The sequence below is a fragment of the Felis catus genome, chromosome B3, assembly GCF_018350175.1.
Source record: "Felis catus isolate Fca126 chromosome B3, F.catus_Fca126_mat1.0, whole genome shotgun sequence".
Lineage (NCBI taxonomy): Eukaryota > Metazoa > Chordata > Mammalia > Carnivora > Felidae > Felis > Felis catus.
In genome coordinates this window covers 48,592,674-48,617,804 of record NC_058373.1, presented here as the reverse complement: position 1 = coordinate 48,617,804, position 25,131 = coordinate 48,592,674, and the positions used below count along the sequence as shown (strand labels likewise).

Here is a 25,131-nt window from a genome sequence, read left to right as displayed (position 1 = left end):
CAAGCCAGACTCGGGGGTTCCAAAGCAAATTTCAAGAACCATTGGCTCAGTTGTGATCATGTGATGTTCAGCACCAGGTAGTACTTGTATTGCAAGACATCACTCGCCTATCAAGCTAAAATTTATTAGAAATGTTTGCTCATCTTGCAGAATACTTGCAGAACAAGTTACTTGCAATCCAAGGTTTTACTGTAAACATGAAATCATAATAGCTGAGTTACTTTGCTTTCACCCTAAACTGTCATCCAACAATTTTAATATAAAGATAAGTGGGGATACCAGGATATGTTTTTTCCTTTTGTAAATGTAATATTTTGTTAAAAACATTAAAAAATAGAGATAATAGAAGATCATTTGATTCCTAAAGATCAAGAATAAAATAAAAACCACATTATAACAATTTTTAGAAAGCAAGGTATTTAATGTTTTCAAATATCATAAACTCATTTAAAGGAAAATATTGCTATTAGTGAAAACTGTGATATCTTAAACAACTATCAATAGACCCTTTGAATAGGCCTATACCTATAAAAGAAATTGAATCAATAATCAATAATGCTCCAAAACAAAGCACCAGGCCCAGATGGGTTCACTGGTGAATTCTACCAAATACTGAAGGAAGAAATTATACCAATTCTCTATAATCTCTTTTAGAAAACAAAAGCAGAGGGAGTACTTCATAACTCATTCTATGAAGCTAGAAGTACCATAAAACCAAAATTAGGCAAAGATATTACGAGAAAGGAAACCAACAGAGTGTTATCTCTCATGAACACTGATGTAAATAGCTTCCACAAAATATTAGCAAACTGACTCCAACAGTGTATAAAAAGAGTCATACATCATAGCCAAGTAGGATTTATATCAGGTATGCAAAATTATTTCAACATTTGAAACTCAATTATTGTGATCCATCATATCCACAGGCTAAAAAAGAAAAAAATTACAAGATCATATTAATAGGTGCAGAAAAAAATTTTTACAAAACCCAACAGCAATCCATAATAAAAGTGTTCACTGAACTAAGAATAGAGGGGAACTTCCTCAGTTTGACAAGGAATATCTACAAATAACCTACATCTAACATCATACTAACTGGTGAAAAACTAGAAGCTTTCCCACTAAGATCAAGGATGCCCCCTCTTACTACTCTTTCACCATTGTAGTGAAAGGCCTAGTTGATACAATAAGAAAAGGAAATAAAAAATATACAGATTGAGAAAGGAGAAACAAAACTGTCTTTGATGATATGACTGTCTTTGTAGAAAATCCATAAGACTGAACAAAAAAATTCCTTGAACTAATGAGCAATTATAGCAAGGTCACAAGATACAAGAAAAGTCAATTCTTTTCCCATATACTAGCAATTAACAGGTAGAATTTGAAATTAAAACCACAGTATCATTTATATTAGCATCCCCCAAACAGAAATACTTCAATATAAACCTAACAAAATACAAGTATAAGATCTATATGAAAAACTATAAGACTGATGCATGAAGAATAACTAAATAGATGAAAAGATATTCCATGTTCACAGACAGCAAGACTCAACACTGTCAAAACATTGGTTCTTTCCAACTTGATCTATGGATTCAAGGCAAACCCAACCAAAATCCCAGCAAGTTGTTTTGTGAATTTTCAAAAACTGATTCTAAAGTTTATGTAGAGGCAAAAGACCCAGAACAGTCAACAAAACAGTGAAGAACAAGAACAAAATTGAAGGAATGACACCACCTCACTATTAAACTACAATAATCCAGACAGTGTGGTAATGGTAAAAGAATAGGTAACTAGCTCTGGGGCGCCTGGGTGGTTAGTTAAGCGTCCAACTGTTGATTTCAGCTCAGGTCGTGATCTCATGGTCCATGAGTTCAAGCCCCATGTTGGGCATGGAACCTTCTTGGTATTCTCTCTCTACCCCTCCCCCACTGAAGCGCCCCTCCCCACCCCCCCCCCCCGCTTTCTCTGTCTCAAAGAAATAAACCTAAAAAAAATAGGCTAGGCAAATAGCTCAATGGAACAAGATAGAAAGCCCAGAAATAGACTCACATAAACAGTCAAATGATCTTAAACAAAAAAGCAAAGACAATACAATGGAGAAAAGACAGTCTCTTCAACAAATGATGTTGGTATAGCTAGATATTCACATGCTAAAAAAATGAATCTAGACACAGACATTACATTCTCCATTAAAATTAACTAAAAATGGGTCACAAACCTAAATAGAAAATGTAGAACTATAAAACTCTTACAAGATAATACTGGAGAAAACCTAGATGATCTTGGGTTTGGCAATGATTAAAATATAATAACAAAGACATTATCTATGAAAGAAATAATTGATAAGCTGATTTCATTAAAATTAAAATCTTCTGCTCTGCAAAAGACACTGTCAGGAGAATGAAAAGACAAGTCACAGACTGGGAGAAAATGTTTGTAAAAGACATATCTGCTGAAGGACTATTATCCAAAATATACAAAGAACACTTATAACTCAACAGTAAGAAAACAAATAACTCAACTAAAAAATGGGCTAAAGACGTTGACACCTCACCGAAGAAGATAGACAGATGGCATATAAACATATGAAAAGATGTGTCACATCATATGTTGTCAGGGAAATGCAAATTAAAAAAATAATGAGATACCATTACACACATATTAGAAAGGCCAAAATGTAGAACACTGATGACACTGAATGCTGGTAAGGATGTGGAGCAACAGGAACTCTTATTCACTGACAGTAGGATGGCAAAATAGCACAGTACAGTTACTTTGGAACATAGTTGGGCAGTTTCTTAAAAAAACTAAACTTACTCTTACCATATGATTCAGCAATCATACTACTTGGTATCTACCCAAAAGAGTTGAGAACTTAAGTCTGAATAAAAACATGCACACAGATATTTATAGCAGCTTTGTTCACAATTGCTAAAATGTGGAAGCAACCAAGATGTCCTTCAGTAGGTGAATGGATAAATAAACTAAGGTACATTCAGACAATGGAACAGTATTCAGTACTAAAAGAAAAAGAAAAAAAAAATCAAGCCATGAAAAGAAATGGAGGGAACTTAAATGAGTATTACTAAGTGGAAGAAGCCAATTTGAAAAGACAAGATACTATATGATTTCAATTATATGAAATTTTGGAAAAGGCAAAACTATAAAGATGGTAGAAAGATCACTGGTTGCTAGGGGTTAGGGGATGGAGAGATGAAGAGGCAAAGTTTTTTAGTGCAATAAAGCTACTCTGTATGATACTATAATGGTGGATAGATACATTCCATTATAAATTTGTCCAAACCCATAGAATGTATATCACCACGAGTGAAAGCTAAATTTAACTACAGACTCCGGATGACAATGATATGTCAATATGGGTTCATTAATTGTAAAAATGTATCACTCTGATGGAGGATATTGATAATGGGGAGGCTGCATGTTTCAGGGTAGGGAGTATATAGGACATCTCTGCGCCTTCTGCCTATTCTTGCTATGAACCTAAAACTTCTCTAAAAGATAAAGTCTATTAAATGAAAACAACATGTATTGAGAGATTTGGAATTCTTTAGTTTACAAACTGAAGAGAAAGAACCTATCATCTTATGGCTAGAAACTGACTCTAACAATGACATAAAGTCAATAAAATAGTGTCTGAGTCACTATTTTCAATGAGGGATAAAAAGTAATAGGGCCGCCTTCTTTAGAACTACCATTTGTTGCATAAGGAGTGGCTTGTGGCCAACATATAGGACTTCCTAACTGCTAATTATCTCCTTCTGCTAATTTGCTGTATAGGTCTTATTTATTTCTTTTGTACATCTAATATTGATATGTTTTTTTCTCCAAGAATATGCATAATCAAAATTGAGTATAAGGAAAAAGAATTGTGCTTTAATTTGTGATAGGGCTTTGAAAAATACTGTATTCCTTTGAAAATATACCTTGATCTTTGATTTAGACTTATGAAGAAGTCCTTCCCCAGATTTCTAGTCTGTATTTTCCATGGTTGACCCTTAAATAGCATGGGTTTGAGCTGTACAGGTCCACTTAAGTGTGAAATTTTTTGGATAAATACAGTACAGTGCTGTATTTTCACTTCCTTATGATTTTCTCAATAACATTTTCTTTTCTATAGCCTACTTTACTGTAAGAACACAGTATACAACATATATAACATATAAGATATGTGTTAATATACTATTTATTGAGAATTGACTATTTACTGTATACTGTAAGTAGTTAAGTTTTGGGGGAATCAAAAGTTATATGCAGATTTTCAACTGCATGGTGGCTGGGGAGGATCAGTGCCCCTAACTCCTATGTTGTTTAAGAGTCAACTGTGCTTTCTATTGTGTTCTTTTCATGTATTTCCTATTACTTAACTGTTAACTTGGATTCTTAAATTTATATATGATTCAGTTTGTACATATATAAAACAACAAAATATGTTACACACTGTGGTACTTTATAGTTTACAGTGCACCGTCATGTACTCTCACAATATTGTAAGGTAGATAATAATAGCTCCCTTTTACTGAGAACCAACTATCTGCCAAACAGATATGAAATTTTCCATCCTCAAGACAACTCTGCCAAGTTTCATAAATTTCATATTTCATAAACATGAAATTAAGACTCAGAAAAGCATAAGAAGAATAAGAGGAATTAATATAACTAATTCATTATAGTGTACATTTTCACTCTACTCAGGGATGAGGAAGGTGGGTATCCTAGATGTTTAAACCCTAAATGCAGATTTTTGGTGATTAAGATGGAGGTAAGGTGTAGTTTAGGTGATAAACTCCAGCTCCTAACACTAACCTTTTAGTTCTAGGTTCCAAAGGGAAAACCTCAGTTTTATTGGTAACAAATATATTATCAAAAATTATCTGATTAAAGAAACAGAAAATCCCTCGACAAATAATTGACATGCTCAGCCCCAAAGCGAAATGAACATCATAAAATAGATGAAGAATTAGACAGACACAAGTTAAAGGAGATGTACCCATCTTGAGCTATGTCATTACTAAAATGACCTCGATGCCTTCGGTAGAGATCCAGTCAAAACAGTTTTAGAACTAGTGTTAATTTTGTTAAGTGTGAAATTGCACAGTAGCTTTATATATTTAAAAGGTCCTTAATCCATTACAGTTGCACTCTGAAGTGTTTATGGTAAAATTATATGTTTCATGGGATTTACTTTTTAAAAATCCAGGAAAAAAAAGGAGGGGAGAATATGGATGACATGATTGACAACATGTTGCTAACGAAAGTAGGAGCTTACTGGGGGTGCCCAAGGGGCTCATTGTATTATTCTTTATATTTTTGTATGTGTTTGAAATTTTCCTTAATAAAAAGCTTAAAAATAATTGAAAAAAATAGGTAGTTTACAATCTTTTAGGTAGTTTATAATGGTTATTGAAGAAAAAGAATATAAGGAAACTCATAAACAGTGTTAAAGGAGATAGAAACACACAGTATGTGTTATTTGATCAATAAAATTAATCAGAAAGAGCAAAGTCATTAACAGTGTCAGGTCACAAGTCAGAAGAATAGAAAAAGAAATATTTGAAAGATACACTGGTTGTCTAATAACGTGTTTAAATAATAATCCCCAAACTTAGCTTTCACTCAACAATGGCAATAAGAAAGGACTTGACCCGGACTCTGTCAGAGTGTAAAAGTTACTCATCAGACTGCAGTCAGCTCAAGTGGAAACTTTCCTTTAGACAACTCTTCTTTTTTTTTCTTTATGATGCTATTTTTACTAGAATAACCTGCCCCAAGCAGCTTTATCCTGTACATTCCCCCGCTGCATGGTGGGATGAAAGTCCTTGGCTAGTGAGGTAGTAGAAAAGTGCTTTAGAATATATAACAGAGCTGAGTTTGGGTCTAAATATGACATTTACTAAATTTACGATCTTGAGTAAATCATTTTAACTTTCCTGAACTTGTTCCCTTATTTCTAATACGGAGATACTCATTGTCTCAGAGAGTTTTTTGAAATGTGATATACAATATGATGTTAACTGATTTAAGCTTTCACAGATATAGGGTTAAGAGTTTTAAAAACGATATAACAGGATTTTCTCCAAGTTAAAAAAAATCATAGTTAACATTTCAAGTTCAAGTGACAGTGAGCATCCAATATTACATTCCATTAGGAGGTCATGACCATCACCTCTTCCTTTTGTCCTCTATCCAAACACATTTTTAATAGATCTATTGTCTTCCTCAGGGTGATAATCATGTGTATTACATTTAAATAGATTGCCAAGAATGCAAAAGGTTAGGAAATATGTTAAGGAAACCACATATTCCATTGCAAAGAAGGTTTAATTTAGTCTTTCTGGAAGAATCTTCACTTCTATAATATACACAATGTATATTCAGACAAAGGTATGAAAATCAGGTACCTCACTTACTGTAATTTAACTAAATTAATTACAGTACCTTAAGGATTTAGTAAGTAAATATCACTTTTAAGGCATGGTTTTACCCTGAACTAACTCAGTTTCAGAAACTAAAACAATCACCTTCATTCATAGTTTATCAAAACCATAGTTTATCACTATAGAACATAACTGGGCAATCATGTGAAGTTTTCTCTGTGGGGAAACACACTAGCCTCTGAGAAAAGACCTCTAGATACTGACAGTCAGAAGTCTCCCAATGATGAAGCCTCCCAGTTTAAAGGCCCCACACAATTACAGAGCCTCCTGATCACTTGGTCGTGACTCACTCTGAAATATGAACAAACAGCCAAGGTTCACCAGACACCTGAAGGAAAATGTTCAATAACAAAGAGAAATGAAAAACAATAACAGCAAAGTGACCCAAAGGAACAAGAGACACTGTAGCACTCGCAACAAAACTTAGAAAAAGAACTTGAAGTAAAATATTCTCAAAGAAATATGAGATTGTATTTATAAAACAAGAATAAGAATAGGGAATAATCAGAAACAAAGACAGAACTTTAGAAATTAAAATAACCAAAATTTTAAAGTTAAGAAGAGAGGGAAACTTGGGGGAAGTCTTCCAGAAAGTAAAAAAGGAGTCGAAGAAACAGAAAACAGGAGAGAACAGTAAATAAGAGCAATGCAAGAGATGCAAACTTTGGCTCATAGGAATTCTAGGAAAAGAAAACACAGAGAAAAAGGCAGAAAGGAAACCTTCAAAGAAATTAACCTGATTTTTAACACAGGCACATGTGTTATCTTGATAAAAATTATATAGGCAATCACGTATATCAGGATTTAGGTGCTCACCTGCCTAACGTAGGTCTATGGACGTTATTATATATTATACTGTTGCACTCTACTTGTTTTTTTTTTTAATAGATTATGCTGTCTTCTCATCTAAATTGTAAATTCTTCAAAGCCAGGAATAATATTTGCCACTTAGGGCAGGCACATATTCTATTTCCGATAAATACTTGTTAAACTCATTTGCTTTGAAGATGACTTTAGTTTCCAGTAAGCTCTGTGACTGTTTAAGAGGGTTCAGTCTTTCAGCCTCGGTACAAAAGGTAAAGGTCATTCTTAGCTAAAACAGTTACTTGAAACCCCAGGAACAACTCTGAGAATCCAGATCTCACATCGTTTGGGATGAAATCATTTTACTAAACAATGATAAATTTAAAGTTGGTCAAATAGCCTTTGTTAAAATACCCTGACAAGTTTTGGCCCATTCAATCTTCTTTTCAGAAAACTTGATCTGAGCCTCCATCCAGACACATAGTTCTACGATACCAGTTCATGGAATATGTAGGCTATGAATCAGACTCTACTGTGGAAACTAATCCTTGAGTCACGATCATAATATTCCATTGGCATCCACCCCAGGGACAAGGTATTCATTTAAGAGTGCCACTCTTTCATGCAAAGGATGAAGCATCAAGTAGTTCCCACTCATCATTACAGTCATCTCTTAAATATCCTAGTTTGGTTATCTATTTGGACAAGGCTGTCTGGTCACCCTCATCTATCAGGATTCTACAGTCATCTCTACTCACCCAAAGGGTCTCTTAGTTTTGGTCATTAATTTAATAAATATTTATTGAGCGTCTGTTTTGAGTAATGCATTGTTCTAGGTACTGGGGATATAGTAATGGATAAGCCAAAAAGTCTCTGACTTAGGGAATTACAATTGAGTAAAGTAGAACCAAGAAAAGATTACCCATTTGTTTAATCCTTTCTCTAGAATTCTTCTCTGATCAATTCTAGAAAATTTACATTTGTCTATCTGCTTGCTTGCCCACCTATTTCTATCTCCCTTTCTTTAACTATTTTCTTGCTATGCTTCCTTTTCCCCATTTCTTACCCGAAATGTTTAATATCTTATTTGGCTCCCTAAAAGCAGGCTAAGCCAAGAACAGCTACAAAGTCTACAAAAACCCAGCTACCGATAAGATTTCTTAAGCTGTTCCAAAGGAAGGGCAGTTTCTAAGATTTTCATGTACTGCTTCATAATTAAGAAGTAATATATACTTTTAAGCATTACAAAGTTATATATAAATGATTTCTACATTTTCTCCTTATAGAGTTATCAAAAGAACAGTTCATAAGTAAGCACTGATTATATATAGTGTTTCAATTCATTACATTAGGCCAGTGTAATATTTAAAAAATTCTTAGTGGGGCACCTGGGTGGCTCAGTCGGTTAAGCGTCTGCCTCTTGATTTCGGCTCAGGTCATAATCTCACAGTTTGTGAGATCAAGCCCAGTACCTAGCTCTGCATTGACAGCGCGATGCCTGCTTGGGATTCTCTCTCTTTCTCTCTCTCTCTCTCTCTCTCTCTCTCTCTCTCTCTCTGTCTCTCTGCCCCTCCCCTGTTAGCAAGTGCTCTCTCCCTTTCTCTCTGTCTCTCTCTCAAAATAAATAAATAAACATTTAAAAAAAATTCTTAGTAGTACCCTGACACTGTACAGAAAAGTATATTGAAAACATTAAAAATGTTTACAAAGAGAAAGAGAGAATATACTGCTTGAAAAAGCCAAAACATTTAAGAAACATATAACATTTAAATTGAGTTTTTTTCAAATCTCATGCTAAGAGGGAAAAAATTAATGTATGCGACAATTTTAAGAACAACATAACCAGAATTGCAGCCATTATAAATTTAAGAGACTCCCTTAAGTAGAATTCCAAACATTATAGACTAATAGTTTTAAAGTCTTAAATGAAACCAAAATGTAATCCTGGAAAAATTTAATAGTTAGAATTCTGTCAGAGTCATATCAAAGGTCTTTTATAAGACAGGTAGGCAACCTTGCTCTTCAATGTTTCTTGGTCCAAACAATCTCTTCTATATTACATGGTCTCAGTCAATAATGAGTCTAAAGCCTAAGTAGATTTAAAATTCTTTGCAAATTATTTTGGCCCTGGCCACAGTATACTTCTAGCTCTGCTTTATGTAAAAGTGGGAGAAGGACTCATTGGATACGTCAACTATAAACTGTATTACTGTTGGCGTGCCTGGATGGCTCCGTCAGTTAAGCATCCGACTTCGGCTCAGGTCACGATCTCGCGGTTTGTGAGTTTGAGCCCCGCGTCGGGCTCTGTGCTGACAGCTCAGAGCCTGGAGCCTGCTTCGGATTCTGTGTCTCCCCATCTCTTGGCCCCTCCCCTGCTCATGCTGTCTCTCTCTGTCTCTTAATAATAAATAAATGTTAAAAAAATTTTTTTAATTGTATTACTGTTCTCATAAGAGAATGGTCTTCTCAGATTATGTTTGAGAAATTAGCAGTATTGATAGGCCTTAGAAGTGTGTTAGAAATATAGTACTATCAGGCATCCCAGACCTACAGAACCAGAATCTGCATTTTAATAAGATCTTCAGGAGATGTACATGCACATGAAAATTTGAGAAGTACTGGTCCAACTGACAACTTAAGGCATTTTCCAATTGCAATCTTCAAAGCATTAGAAGGCAGCTTGCCAACAAAAGTGTGAGAAAGAAAGGGAAAAAAGGAAAGTAGTCTTGAATAATATTATTTTAGCTATAACATAAAATGTTACACACTCAGCTTTTGTAAGGGGGACAAAAGCTTAAAAAATATGTTGAGAATGTTTCTGTACTTAACAAAAAACTGAATTTAAAAGACATTGTCCATTGTACCACAAATACACTTGATGTAAATTGGTTTTTGCCTGGTAATATTTTTCTATTATGGAAAATCACAAAATGTTTCACAGTGTTATGGTTTTGTAATACACCTGCATCAAGAGAAAGGCTGATGTTCCCCCTGCCTGTCACCTCCATAGATATCCTAGAGCCTAACTAGAAAGATCATGGATTTACTTGGTCAAGAAGTTCTTTGTTGTTACTAGACCATGAACTGAACTACAACGTGCATAAGCCAGTTATCTGCTTACCCTTTCACATGCTCAGATCTGCTCTAGTTATATCTAAGAAGTTTTATTAAATCTCAGTGTAGGTAAAATTGCTTTTCAACAATTGTTCCCATGTTGAAAGTCTTCCCTAAAATATCTCACTGAGCTGGGACACATTTTCTCACCTCTTGTTTTGAAATGCTTTCTTCTACTGCTAAGTGTCTGTCTTCATCTGATTATAGTCTTCTGGTCTCACACATGACAAACAAAGAATTCTGAACCACACACTTGAGCAATACTTCAGGTATTTCTTGGATATGCCGACAAGATCATTGGTTCCCATTCTTAGCATTCATTCACTCCTGCTAACCACCCTGCTGACCTCAACACACAGGCTGGCCACATGCAGGGACTCTGCCTAGCCCCTTCTGCCTGGTCCTGGTCCTGGTCCTGACTTCTCCCAGTTCGCCAGTTCACTGTGACCAAATGCAAAGGGAGAGGGAACCTAGAAGAGTGAGTCCTCACAACTCCTAGGACATGGTGGGCTACGTATCCTGGAGGAAGCCTGTGACAGAAAGACAGAAATGCCTATTTTCCAAGTAGTGTGTAGCAACAGACCTTCAACCCTGACTTGCTTTCTGTGTGGAATCTCTGGGTTTGTTTTGTCTCCTTTTTGGTGGTACAGAGAGTGATGAGAAAGTTAAGAATAACGCTGTTCAAAATGAGCTGTGACTATTCATAGGCAGCATTAAGTTTTCTCTTCTAATGTGTTCTTTCATCTCAGATTACTGAATCTCCATTTCTGGTTTCACTGCTCATGTTCACTTATTCTGTGGTTCAAAGGTAAAAGAACAGAGATATAAGCCCTCCCCCCCCCCACCCCCCAGAGAACAGGCTGTAATATCCTCATGGACAGAGAATTTGTCTTGTGCATTTACATCCACCCAATACCATGTCTTCTTTATACCAGCCATTAAATACATATTGTGCCTACACTAATCATGCCTCTTTTATGACATTGAACAAGTCTTTCTGCTTCCTTACCTGTTGCATTCTTTCTTCAACCAGGCTTTCACACTATCCTCCTGAACCCACTCTTACTAAAGTCACCAAGGAGCTCCTAACTGCCACATCAGTGGATGCATAGGCTCTGTGGTGCTATATACTGCCCTCCTTGAATTTTCCCTTGATTTCTGGGCTTCCCTGCTCTCCTGGCCTTTCTGTCCCTCCAGTGGCTCTTTTCTTAGTCTCCTGATTATTCCTTCTTCCACTGTCTTCCCAAAGCTGATGGTCCCCAGAATTCTGATTTGCCACCCACTCCCATCTCACTTTTGTGCTTTTTAGTTCATCCTTACCTAAGGCCTTAACTAACTGGTAACTCCCAAGCTACATTTCCAGCTCTCTCTTCTCTCCTGAATCCTGATTCTGTATCTCCAACAGCCCTACTTGACAGCAGCACTTAACATATGCACTTAACACACTTAATACCACCCTCTTAATACATGAACCTAATAATGCATGATTTCTTCTTGGCCCTCCCAACCTGTCTTTCTCCTGGATTCTCTGTCTTAGTTCATGACATCACCATTCACCTAGTCATCCAAATTAAGATACTTTGGTTCATTTATAATCCACGGTGTCGTAAGAATTTATCATCTAAACACATAAAAATGAGCACATCATACACTCTCAGATAGATTTCCTTTGCCTAACTATTGTTGGTTAGCAAGAGACACCCTGTTTTCTCTTCAGCGTGAGGTACTACACCCAATGAAAGTCCAACCCACTTCTAGTGTATCATCTCCTCCTACATCCCTGGACTCCCTGTGCTTGACTCACACTGAACTATTTACGGTGTGACCCTTTCATGCCTCTAGCCTTGTAAGTGCAGCTGCTTCTGCTTAGAGCGATGATTCTCAACGGAGGTCAGTTTTGCCCCTAGTGGACACTTGGCAATATCCGGAGACATTTTTTGATTATTACAACTAGAGGAGAGGGGTGCTACTGGCATCTAGTGGGTGGAGGCCAGAGATGCTGCTGAACACCTAAGGCACAAGGCAGTGCCCCCACAACAAAAAGTATACAGCCCAAAATGTCAACAGTGCTGAGACTGGTGATCCTTGCTCTAGAATATCCTTGCTTTCTCTGCCTGGTGAACTCCAACTCACCTACCAAGACTCAGCTCAAATGTCACCACCTCCGTGAAGTCTTCTCTACCAACCAGGTCATCTCCTCCAGACAAGAATTCTTGCACCTTTTTTACTTTCTCATACACACCTCTATTTTAGCACATCACATATTAGACTGAATTTCTGCTTGTTTGTTTACCAGTGTGTCTCTATTACTAGCATGGGAGTTCCCTCAAGTAGAGACTATATTTTATTATCTTTTATTCCCAGGGCTTGGGTGAGTGCCTGGCAAAGAGTAGGCATTCAGCTGTGTGCTAGATGAATGGATTAAAGAAATCATATCTATGGAGAAGTAGAAAGTGTTTCAGAAGCAAACAATTCAGCTCCCTAAACAACTCTGAAGTTAACATTACAGTTTCTCAGTTCTAAGAGCTATACATTCACAAGCATACGTTTCTTACTAAATTTCTAAGACTGGTCACTCACAATGTTGCATCATGGCTTTAGAGTCAATGTTTATAAACCATATTGGATTTTATAGGAAAGTTTCAGTGTTGTTCAAAATAAATTTAACCAAATGTTTCTAAATATTCTGCTGGAGTTAATAAGGGCAGAGAAAAAAATGGAACTCTAAAACAAATATATATTTAAAACACTTATTATAGTAAGAACAACTAAATAAATTGTTGAAATGTCTAATCTTGAGATTAGTGTTAAAGGCTTTTGAAATAATTAAGACATAGTTTTTTAAAGTTCTATTACACTAGGCTTGAACAATTTACCTCCCTGGGATGAAGCAACAGAAAATGAAGAAAAAATTTTATAACAAAGAGAATAAAACATAAAGCCAAAGTATGGGATAAAAAACATGCATGTATGTGAAGAATGAGGACATGTACAAACTTGGGCAAAACGCTAAGGTATTTTAAATAATAGGGTAACAAAATCTCTGAGCATCCTTACAACCTAACATGGGAGATTTAGAAAACAATAGGTAGGAAAAAATAAAATAATAATGAGTAAACCATTATATAGAGCTTAGAAATATGAAGAGTAATTTTGGTAACTAGATAAAAACTACTTCTTGACTGAGCTGACAAAATATTACACACCATGTGAAAATATCAAATATCTACTTTCAGATCAAAAGTCATTATTTCAGAAAGTATATATAATAAACACATGCTGGTTATTGTTATGTTCTTTGATAGCAAATGAATAAAATAAACATTATCATGCAGACTACAAAGTCCCATTTTCATTCTATTGTAAACACAGAACAGAGCCCTGTTGCAGATACAGGAAAAAGTTCTCAGTAGATTTTAAAAATTAGCCATTAATGAGCTGTTATTGTAGAGAACTAGAAACTGGATACTATGCTGCTAGAGACTGGTAGCTAAACACATAAGAAAAGAATCCGTAGACTGTCAGTGCTTTAGAAACCAGGGTCCCTGACCAAAGCAGTGATTTAATTTCATGGCTGCTCAGTACAGATAGCTGACATTACTAAATGCTACTCTAATATCAACTTGTTAAATGTGAATCCAGACTCAGCATATCAGAATACTAACCCAGACTAACTGGAGTCATGGGAAATATTTTGGGAGCTGTTTATTTATAAATGAGTTACAATATACCACTATAATTAGATTAATATATAATTATTGATAAACACAGGATTATTTCTAAAACCCATTATTGTTGCCACTGCTAAGTTTAGAAAAAACAACACTAGCATTTTCCTCGTAAAACAACCCTTACCAATCAATTAGATCAATTTAGATCTAGTATATGTTGAATTTGATGGTCACTAGGTTGCTTACCAATACTTTTATAAAGAGTTGTTTCATAAATATTAAATGGAGGGACACTTTAAAGCTCTCCATCAAACTGCACACTTACGAACTATTTATAATCCAATAATCCCAACAAAAAATAGAATCTGCACAAAGCTAGACATTTGGCTGTCACAAAAAAAATATTTAAGTTAGCTTACCTAAATTAAATAAAACTAATAGAAGTGTATATTTTTAGCTATGCAAAAGGCATTTAGTCACACTTTATTAAAAACATTAAAAATACCTCTTTTTCAAAAGCATCATTAATAACAAACTATAACATTACCGCAAAAATAAACTATTTTAAGGCTATTTCTATAAATATATTTATTCACAGATATTTTGAGGTTAATTATCCCTTTCAGATTAATTATTTCATTAAATGTATAATAAGTTTACAAGGTACATGTAATTCAATTAGCAAGTTATTAATATGTTTCTTTATAGAGTCACTTCATTGCTTTCTTTTGAGGGCAAAACAGTTTGATGGATTATAATCTAAAAGTTGTTTTTTTTAAAGTTTCATAAATGAAATAATCCTAAAACATAGATCAGAACTGGAAATCTAATCTTTATTCATCTTCAATAAAGTAGTTGTTTATATTAACCTCTGGGCATTTTATTTATGAGATTTCAAAAGAGAGAAAACTATCAACTACTTGATATTTTATTTACCTAAACCTCTTTGTCCAGATGTTTAAAAAATTTTTTTAATGTAGATATTGAGTGTTATATAAACACAGATAAACAGATAAGGGTTTTTTCCCCCCTAAACTATTATGTAGTGTCATCTAGAATTGGTTTAGCCAGAAAAAAATTTTAATTTCCTGGAATCTGGCAAGACTTTACAAATACAGAAAATTTTAAAAATCTACTTAAGTTCAAATACTTTGGAAAATCTATTTAAGTTCAAATACTTTGGAAAGACTCAATTATACAAAGAACTGTTTTGGTTAAGATTCATTAGAGTTAAATTGCTAATATAATAAACAAAATTATCAAAATAACAAATTAATAAAGTAACTAGAAAAGTATGGGAAATGCCTAGCAATTGAAACCAAATTCAAAAAATATAAAATTTAAAATTCAATATTGTTGAAAGACTGAGTTAAATTTTAGAAGGCAGTCTTAACTGGTAGCTAAAGGAAAATCCGGGTGGAAACAAAATTCCTGTGGTTAAGGCTATATACAAATGCAAATGCCATTTATCTTTCCTCTGCTTTAAACGTGCAGCATAAGAGTTTTTATCAATGTTCTAATAAATACATATATTTTAGAGAAACATTTTCTCTGTGTTCATTTGCAACAATATTTTCACATTTTTATGTAGGCTTTTTATTGTTTAATATTTTAGATAAGCATTCTATATTTTACTTAGTTTCACAATGATTAAGGAGGGAAGAATACTAAATGAACATTTTTGAAAGTGGGAATAAAATATGGAATTAGATATTAAAATGCCATGTTACTGGAGGAAAAAAATACACCAAGGTAAAAATGTTAACAAAATAAATTATTATTTAAAGCTTGTTTTTATGCAACAGAAATGTGTCATGGCCTAAATCACTTTGGAAAGTTTTTTTTTTTTTTTTTAAATGCACGTTTTCAACACTGGTAAAATAACAAATAGAGCTATAAACTATTGGGGGTTCTTCAGATTTACAAATACAAAGATTAGGACTGTAAAACACTTGCTAGCTAAGGACCAGGGAAGTACATAAAACTGCTAAGTTATAATAAATTTTAACCAAATAGTCCATAAAGCTTTTCCAGAATAAATTAACATTTACCAAGACCAAAGGAAACTTACCTTACAAGAATGCTTTAAAGAATTAGATAGTTTATTTGTGAAATCTCTGTTACTGTCTCTTGATAAATTATCAACTTTATCTTCATTTCCAGATGCAAACTTTATGAGTAATTGCGATGGTCCCCCCGTAGAACAATTGTGCTTAAGGCTGGATAAACAGGAAATATTTGGATAAGTTCCTCCCAATGAAATACTTCTTTGTAAAACAGCATGATTTTTGTTGATCTGTAAATTTGGTCTTTCCAACTGTCCATTGATATTTATTTGGTAATCTACATTTTGGGAGGATGGTAAACGTGCAGATGTCCTATGCATAAGCTTACTGCACTCTGAATCAGAATTAAGCTTAATTTCTGACATCTCTGGTTTACAATCACCATTTGCTGTTTCACAATCTAACGTAGGTGCTTTTTGTTGGGTGAAATGCACTGAAACACAAGAATATCCTTCAGATGACTTTTCACAGATAGTCTGATTCGGACTGTTATTTGCAATAACAATTTTCTTTTGTAACGAGCCCTTCCTGTGAAGTGGTCGTATGTCTCTTACTTCTCCGGGAGCACAGATTGTTTTAGATAACCGAAGTCCATTGACAGCTGTTGAAAGAAATCCCTTAGCACCAGGACCATCTTCACTGTGGGCAAATTCACTAGGAGAAATTATAAACTGGTGTGAGGTTTGATAGGATCCTTTGCTCGGAAGAATATCTGTACTTGTTGGAGAAGTTGGTGGGGTATTTGAAGGACTCCTAGGAAAAATGACTAAGGATGAACAACGTTTTAGTGGAATTTTCGAGTTCCTGCTCACTGGCAATTTCATAATTTCTAGTCCGTGCTCCAAGTCATCCTGGACAAAGGGAACGGTACTTGGACTTCTTGAAAAAATTTCACAGGGAGTAGTATTCCTGTATGGCACACTTCTGTTGGAGGTGCTGTCGGAAGATAAATTTCCACCAAGAAAAGTATCATCAGTTGGTGGAAAAGTATAACCACTGCTGTCGCTGATGATACTGTTTGTGTAGGAACCACCACTTGTGATACTTGTGCATGATCCATAATCACTACCATTGCTGCTGTAAGACCCATTCTCGCTGGTGGAACAGTTACTAAGGCTACTGCTGCGAAGGGCAGAACTGCCTACATGGTTACCATCATTCACAGCATTCAGTTCATTATCAGCCACAGCATTGTTGTAAATACCGTCCTTCAAGACACACATAAATGAAGCATCATCACCATCAGCTAAGACATTGCTAGACTGAAGACATCCACTGTACCTTGTTGGCTGTAGTGAAATCTGCAGACAGCTGCTCTTTTTATTAACGTTTTCAGGTGAAGGAACAGAAGATCTTTCCTGAGACTTAACGTTTTCCTGTATTAACGGAGCTAGTGCAGTCTGTCTAGGAGTCAGCTTCATTTGAACAACGTTAGACGTTGAAATCCGTGTTGGTCTTTTGAAGCACATGTGAACATTGTTATCCAGATCATCTCCGGAGGTCTCTGACAAAGGATAAGTATTGCTTCTTCTGGCTGCAAAGTGCAATCGTAAGCTTTGTGCCATTTGTTCTCATTTCCAAACATGTTAAGGGCTGAAAGTCATAACAAAGATCTCTGTCGGGAGACAGGCTAGAAGCAGCTGCACTGCATCGAAGGAAAAAATCATTTGTGGTGCCTAAAAGAGCTCTTAAGTAGTAGTCTTTATCCTAAGTAAAACCTTAGATACCAGATATCATAGAAAGAAAAAGACGACCCATTCCTGAGACTGACGTTTCCAAATATTTTTGAATCGCGTGTAGTCAAAATGCCTTCACTTACAAAGCACTTGATTTCCAGCGACCTTTAAGCTGAGCTCAGCTGCAGCACACTGCCTCAAACACTGCCAACCTTGTTTCAATTATACCTTCTCCAATTTGCATGAATGAGTAACACAAGAACAACAATCTTCTAGCATTTCAAGTTGAAACAGTACTTTTTCACTCCAGCTCTACTAAATGAACATTTAACTATGTGAATCACAGTGCCTATACTTTCTCCAGCAGAGTTTGACCACTAATATTTTTACCCATAAGGATAGAATTACAGGAAGTTGGTAGGAATGAAACCCCATGTAATTGAGTATCAAATCAAGGATTGAATTTCCAAATAGTAGCCAGAGTAGGGAATCTCATCAAGTCAGTTGATGTAGAAAGGCATATATTCTGTTAGTTTTTTTTTAATGAGTAAATTCAAACAGTTGTATAAATTTGGAAATACTAAAACTTTGGGGTTCTGAATTAAAACTCTAGCATTAAATCAAATAGATAAGTATTTTAGCTTCCAAAACCCTACTTATAAAAAGTGAAAGCTTAAGGAGAGCAATACAAAATTAGCTTAGTAATACTATTGAAAAATTGAGCATAGGTCTGAGAAAGAAAGGTTTAAGAGAAGCTGTCACCAAGCATTTTCTCCTGTAATTTTAAGGCCCTTTCCAGCCAAGTAGTACAGTCTTTAAATGATGCCATTTATATTTTGACTATTACAACTCTGCCAAGAAATAGCCTAAGCAAACATTCCATTAAAAATATATGCAGATTAGACAGAAAAACTATACCCCAATATAGTTTGAGCACACAAGATATTTTATTCCACTGTCTCTGCAATTCATTCACTTAAGAGAGTGTTGTGGTAAGTAAAGAAGTCTAAAAAGGATTTAACACATCAAATAAACATATCTCAATGCCAATTCTGTTCTGAAAACTCTAAGAGCTCTTTGCTGGCCTCTACTGGTGTGTTGAAACAACCCATGTAGCTGTTTGATATCTAGAGAGAAATACAAACCAAGCTGCATATTTCTTTGTATAAACAAAGTCCATACTTGTTTACATTTTTGAGTACTAGCATTGCCCTCGAGGTGGAATTAGTTACTACTGCTGATAGAGCTCCCACAGTACAGAACAGTAGACTGTTTGTTCTCCAAGAGCTTGTGATTTTGTATATATATTTTTTCTGCTTTGTATTTATTTAACCTTTACTTTATTTTCAGTTTACTAGGTAATAAAAGTTTAATATTTTAATTTCTCCCCCAAATGTCATAGACCAAGTTTGGTATTCTATTTGAAAGAAACAAAGTTATTTTTAAATAATACTCTAGGGTATATTTAAACCCCTTACCTGAATTTTATAGCTGGAACTCCAGTAATAAATATATACTGGCTCATTCATAGGAGAGTAAAAAGTAAAATAGTTCAGTTGTTTACACCACATGGTACTACACCCAAGTTGTATTTTTCTAAGTAAGATTTTTTCCTAAGTAAAAGCAAATATGTAAAACATATACTTGCACTTTGTTTAAAAAAGAAAAAGCCTTAAGATAGATCTGTTCTCAATCACAGTCTTCTAAACAGTATTTTTAATCAATTAAGATATGATAAAATAGAAATACGGAATTTGTGAAATTATATTTCTGACTAGAATGATACAGCACTATGCTTTGGAATGTGTACAATAATCGCAAACTTAGCAATACAATTATTATATTATTTTGGTTTTATATAATCTACCTCCTTTACGATTTTACAGACTTGAGGAAATATTCCCTATAATCCTCTTTCCTTATAGAAGGAACAGTCCTAATCTTTTCACTTTGCCTTCAAATGACTTCAGCTTTTCTTCTTGAATTAAGTTAGGGGTCTCATAGCTTAAAGAACAAACACTTCTAATAGGCTAATTAATAGGATCTAACTGCTCATACCTGTGGCCTAAAGCTTCTAGTTAAACTCCTCCGGTTGTTGATATAAAATAATGAACCTCAGGTATTTGGCTAGATAAATGTTTTCTCTTTGGTAAGCTTCTCCAGAAGCATCAGTTTCATGTCCCCTAACTAGGTATCAAGCTTCCAGACCACGAGGACCGTAGCCACACATTTCTTGGGACATTTCTGGGCTCATGCTCAGCGCCAAGTAAACACTAAGTAACACCAGGGAGGAGATTAAATGGATGGATGGTCACACTTACTCTGAGTGCCTAATGCTTTCTTTCAGGAATTTTTTTTTAAAGTTGATCCAGGGGTGTCTGGATGCCTCAGTCGGTTAAGCGTCCGATTCTTGATTTAAGCTCAGGTCATGATCTCACTGTCGTGAGTTCTAGCCCTGCAACAGGCTCTGCGCTCACAGTGCGGAGCCTACTTTGGATCCTCTGTCTCCTTCTCTCTGCCCCTCCCTCCCCACTCCCTCAAAAATAAGTATACGTTAAAAAATAAATAAAAGTTGATTCAGCTATTACTGGAAATACTGAATATTGAAGAAAATTAAATTGAATATTAAAGAAATATTGAAAAGCACCACAGCTGGATCGGAAGGAATGATGATTGAAAATTTTCAAAGAGGGGGCTTAAGACAAGGAAAAGTAAGGCAAGAGAATGATATGCACTTTCCAGCCTGCCAGTCTGAGTTTAACTGCAGACAGGCTAAAGAATTTGCATTGCTGGTTCTGGGCTGGGATTGCACAGGATCTGTACCACCATTACAGCAGTTCAGTGGAGAGCCTGGGGTAGAATGTAGCCCCTTAGCCAAACAGATTCCAAAAGAGGAGCATCAACTCCAAAAGAAGAGGTGGAGAGCGGTCACACCCTCATCGGGGAGGAACCTATGGAAGTCCTGTAGAATTTCATACTCTGGAATGAAATGCATAATATCTGAGGATTAGATTGAAGCTCAGGACCCCACATTCTGAGATGTTTGGTTATTGATTATCTACACAGAAAATAATGTGATTAAATGTCAGGGATAGACTCTGGATGACACTAATCATTGATTAGAAATTTGAAAGCCAGAGTCCACTGTGATGAACAATTGTATGTGTCAACGTGGCTGGGCTCTTTTGCCCAACTGTTTGGTCAAACAGTAGGCTAGATGTTGCTATGAAGATATGTTTCAGATGTGATTAACATTTATTCATGGGGTGCCTGGGTGGCTCAGTCAGTTAGGCAACCAACTTCGGCTCAGGTCATGATCTTGCAGTTTGTGAGTTGGAGCCCAGCTTCCGGCTCTGTGCTGACACCTCGGAGCCCGGAGTCTGCTTCAGGTTCTGTGCCTCCCTCTCTTTTTGTCTCTCCCCTGCTTGCACTCTCTCTCTGTCTCTGTCTCTGTCTCTCTCAAAATAAATGAATGTTAAAAAATTAAAAAAAAACATTTAATTCAGTAAGTTTTGACTAAAGCAGATTGCCTTCCATAATGTGATGGGCCTCATGCTATCAGCTAACGGCCTTAAAAAGCAAAGCCAGGGGCACCTGGGTGGCTCAGTTGGTTAAGTGTCCGACTTCGGCTCAGGTCATGATCTCACAGTCCGTGAGTTCAAGCCCCGCATCAGGCTCTGTGTTGACAGCTCAGAGCCTGGAGCCTGCTTCAGATTCTGTGCCTTCCTCTCTCTCTGACCCTCACCCATTCATGCTGTGTCTCTCTCTGTCTCAAAAATAAATAAACATTGAAAGCTGGTCTTTTTTTTTTTTTTTTAAAAGCAAAGCCAGGTTTCCTGAAGAAGCAATTGGACTTCAAGATTACAACATAGACACTCTGCCTAAGTTTCCAGCTTGCTTGCCTGCCCTACAGGTTTCAGAATCAAGACTGTGACATCAACTCTTACCTGAATATTCAACCTGTTAGCCCTGTCCTACAGATTCCAGACTTGCCAGAATCCACATGACCCAATCACAACCACATGACCCAATTCCTAAAATCAAGCAGGCTCCAGGCTCCAAGCTGTCAGCACAGAGCCTGACACAAGGTTCAATCAAACTCACAAGCCATGAGATCGTGACCTGAGCCAAAGTCAGACACTCAACTGACTGAGCCACCTAGGCACCCAAGAGTACTCATTTTCAAAACAAATGTCACTTATATGACAAACATTTTCCACAGGACTAGAAATTATCTGCCTAAGATTTTATCCGTTGCTCTTTGTTGTACATTTCCAAAGAGTATTTGTTAGGAAAAGGATATGTTCTTAATTTTGTTGTGAATGCTATACAAGAATAAACACAAATGACATTTACAGAGGCACAGGACATTTACTGCCATACAATCAATCCTCTTACTCTACCAATGGCTATAGTTTCTATGACATCTCAGGTAATAGGTAATACTTCAATTACCTGCTAGGACTAACAACAAATCAGAGGCTTAGAATGACACACACCACCCTGTTCTAATGATTTCTTGCTCCCTTTTCCTAGTAAAGCGAGCTTCTTGAGAAAAGCTGTATTTCTAATTGAGAGCAGAGTATCCAACAGAGTTGATACCCTAAATGGCATACCTTAGTTAACATACCACAGAGGGAAGTATTCACAGTGATACTATTTTAATAAATTCAAAAATATGCAAAAGGAAACTATACTCAGGGGGTACATATGTATAGGATGAACAATTTTTGAAGGCAAAGAAATGATAAGCACAATATTCAGAACAGTGTCTACTATGTGCGAGGGAAGAAAAGGAGATGTGATTGGGGAGGGGAAGTGAGGGTTGTAGAGTTTGGTAATGTTCTAGTTCTTAAGTTGAGTCGTAAGTGCATAGGTATTTGTCATATTATTTTAAAAAAAGATTTATATTACATACACTTTTCTATATGTTTATTTTATGATTTAAAAAACACAAATAGTAAATTCTACCTGGCCCCATCTAGAAGGAAAACAAATCTGTAGAGACAGAAGGAATAAAAAATCTCTATTCTATAGAAAATGCAAAAATGCAAGCAGAAAACAAACATTTCTGCATATGACAATATCTGATAAGCAAATCTTCAACATCTGTCATATCACTCAGCCTTAAAGAGTTAGATTGCAGTTAGTGATCAGTCTCCTTTGGCAATAAAAACACCCTTTTGCTTATTATGAGGCTAATTAATATATTTTAATTTCAGTATCTTCCATTAGTGGTATAGTTATCATTTCTTGAGGGAAAAAAACATGTCATGTAGTCCAACACTAAAAACAAATTTTAAAAATCCAGTTTCTTAGCTAAGAAGTGAACATTTTTTTGGTGCCTCTGTTTAATAATTGATATGCCTTACATAACACTGTTCTTTTTTTATGTTCAAATTTTATGTTCAAATTTTACAGGTTTAAAATATATATGTAAGATGCTAAGAAGAAGATTTGAGGATGCCTGGGTGGCTCAGTGAGTTAAGCATCTGTCCAACTTTGGCTCAAGACATGATCTCATAGTTTGTAAGTTCAAGCCCCACACTGGGTTCTCTGCTGTCAGGGTGGAGCCTGCTTCAGATCCTCTATCTCCCTCTCTCTGCCCCACCCTTGCATGCTCTCTCTCTCTTAAAAATAAATGTACATTAGGGGCGCCTGGGTGGCGCAGTTGGTTAAGCGTCCGACTTCAGCCAGGTCACGATCTCGCGGTCCGGGAGTTCGAGCCCCGTGTCAGGCTCTGGGCTGATGGCTCAGAGCCTGGAGCCTGTTTCCGATTCTGTGTCTCCCTCTCTCTCTGCCCCTCCCCCATTCATGCTCTGTCTCTCTCTGTCCCAAAAATAAAAAAAATAAAAAAAAATAAAAAACGTAAAAAAAATGTACATTAAAAAAAATTTTTAATTTAAAAAAATTTTGAAAAGATGCTAAGGAGAAGATGTAAAATAGTATTCCTAAGAGACAAAATTAGGAAAAGGATAGGACTTCAAGATAGTCTTTAGGAGATGAGGAATCAGAACTATCATTTCACAAACATAAAATCAGGTTTAACTTTGCCCTTTTTTTCTTTGCCTCTGTAAGAGCTCGCAGTCCTTTAGAGGCTTTATCAGTGTAAAGAGGACTGTCTTCCTTTGCAGAAGAGTGGGAAGAGGAGAAGGCATGAGACATGTAAGTACATACAAGTAACAGAAGAAATCCACTGCAAGGAGGAAGCACAGGTGCAGCTGCTCAGGGAGAAGTTTCCCAGAGCCTGTGCATACCCATCAGGCCACGCTGGATGAGGGTGAGGGAAGGCAAGACAATGTGGCCAGCTTTCCTGCTATCCCATCACCTGCCACAACAGGTCTTGAGTAAGACTGTAATCTGGTGAGAACTGGCAATCAAGAGAGGTGCCTGGGAGGAGAATGGAAGGGTAGAAAGTAGCACCAAGAAGGAAAAAAAAAATGTATCCACCTCTCCTTTTTGCCCAGAGCCTCCATAACCACCCCAAGTCATCTCTCACATCACAGATTCCCAGCGTATTTCCTCTGCTCTACTGAGATATACCCTGGCTTCGCATCACACTAGTGCAACATAACTTACCAATCGATTTTCATCAAATACTTCAAATAGAAGCCGGTGCTGCTGAGGATGGACCTAAGTTAAGAAAAACACAACCTTTCTTTAAAAACAAGTGAACATCAATCAACTTACGGACTCTGAGATAAATTCTTGAAAATGTTGCCATTTCCTAATTCTATTTAGGTGTATTTTAAATTATACGAGACACTTAATACAAAAGCAAACCAATCCTACGTCACCCATTTTCTAACAGCTTTACCGTAACAATGAAGTGGATTTGGGTGCTTATTTTTACGTTTTTTCTAAAATAGAATGAAAGAAAGGAAAATAAAATGTCAAAAAAATTGAGATATTTGCAAGTACTTAAAAAAATAGGTTATAGGGGTGCCTGGGTGGCTCAGTTGGTTGAGTGACCGACTCTTGGTTTAGGCTCAGGGCATGATCTCATTGCTCTTGAACTCACTGCCAGCGCAGAGCCTGTTTGGGATTCTCTCTCTCTCCCTCTCTCTCTGCCCCTCCCCTGTGTGCACACTCTCTCTCTTTCTCTCAAAATGAATAAATAATCTTAAATATATATACATATATATATATTTATACATGGGTTATGTTTTAACTTATTATAAATTTTATTTACTGACTTCTCACTATCAAGGTAGAACTACCCAAAGTGGATACGACTTTATGGAAACTAGTTTTCTGAGTCCTTTTTAGTAATGACTTTATAGAACCATTTGTTGCTTCTACTACATAGACACAAGCAGTCAAAAAGTAAACACTTAGTTTT

At 36.0% G+C, this 25,131-nt stretch overlaps 1 protein-coding gene across 6 annotated transcripts in view; it reads right to left on the bottom strand.

The window, feature by feature from the left end:
- The window catches only part of NEDD4 (NEDD4 E3 ubiquitin protein ligase), a 139,071-nt gene that overhangs the window by 63,411 nt on the left and 50,529 nt on the right, over nt 1–25,131 (bottom strand). For 4 of the 6 annotated variants that reach the window (XM_004001640.6, XM_019832379.3, XM_045059280.1 and 1 more), the window contains one exon: nt 24,369–24,422. The exons of 1 other annotated variant lie outside the window; for it this stretch is intronic. In XM_004001640.6, coding sequence (XP_004001689.1) covers nt 24,369–24,422 — 54 coding nt within the window. Of the gene's footprint in view, nt 1–16,118; nt 20,235–24,368; nt 24,423–25,131 lie in introns of those variants that run through there. One more of the 6 variants, XM_011282881.4, reaches the window with a different exon arrangement.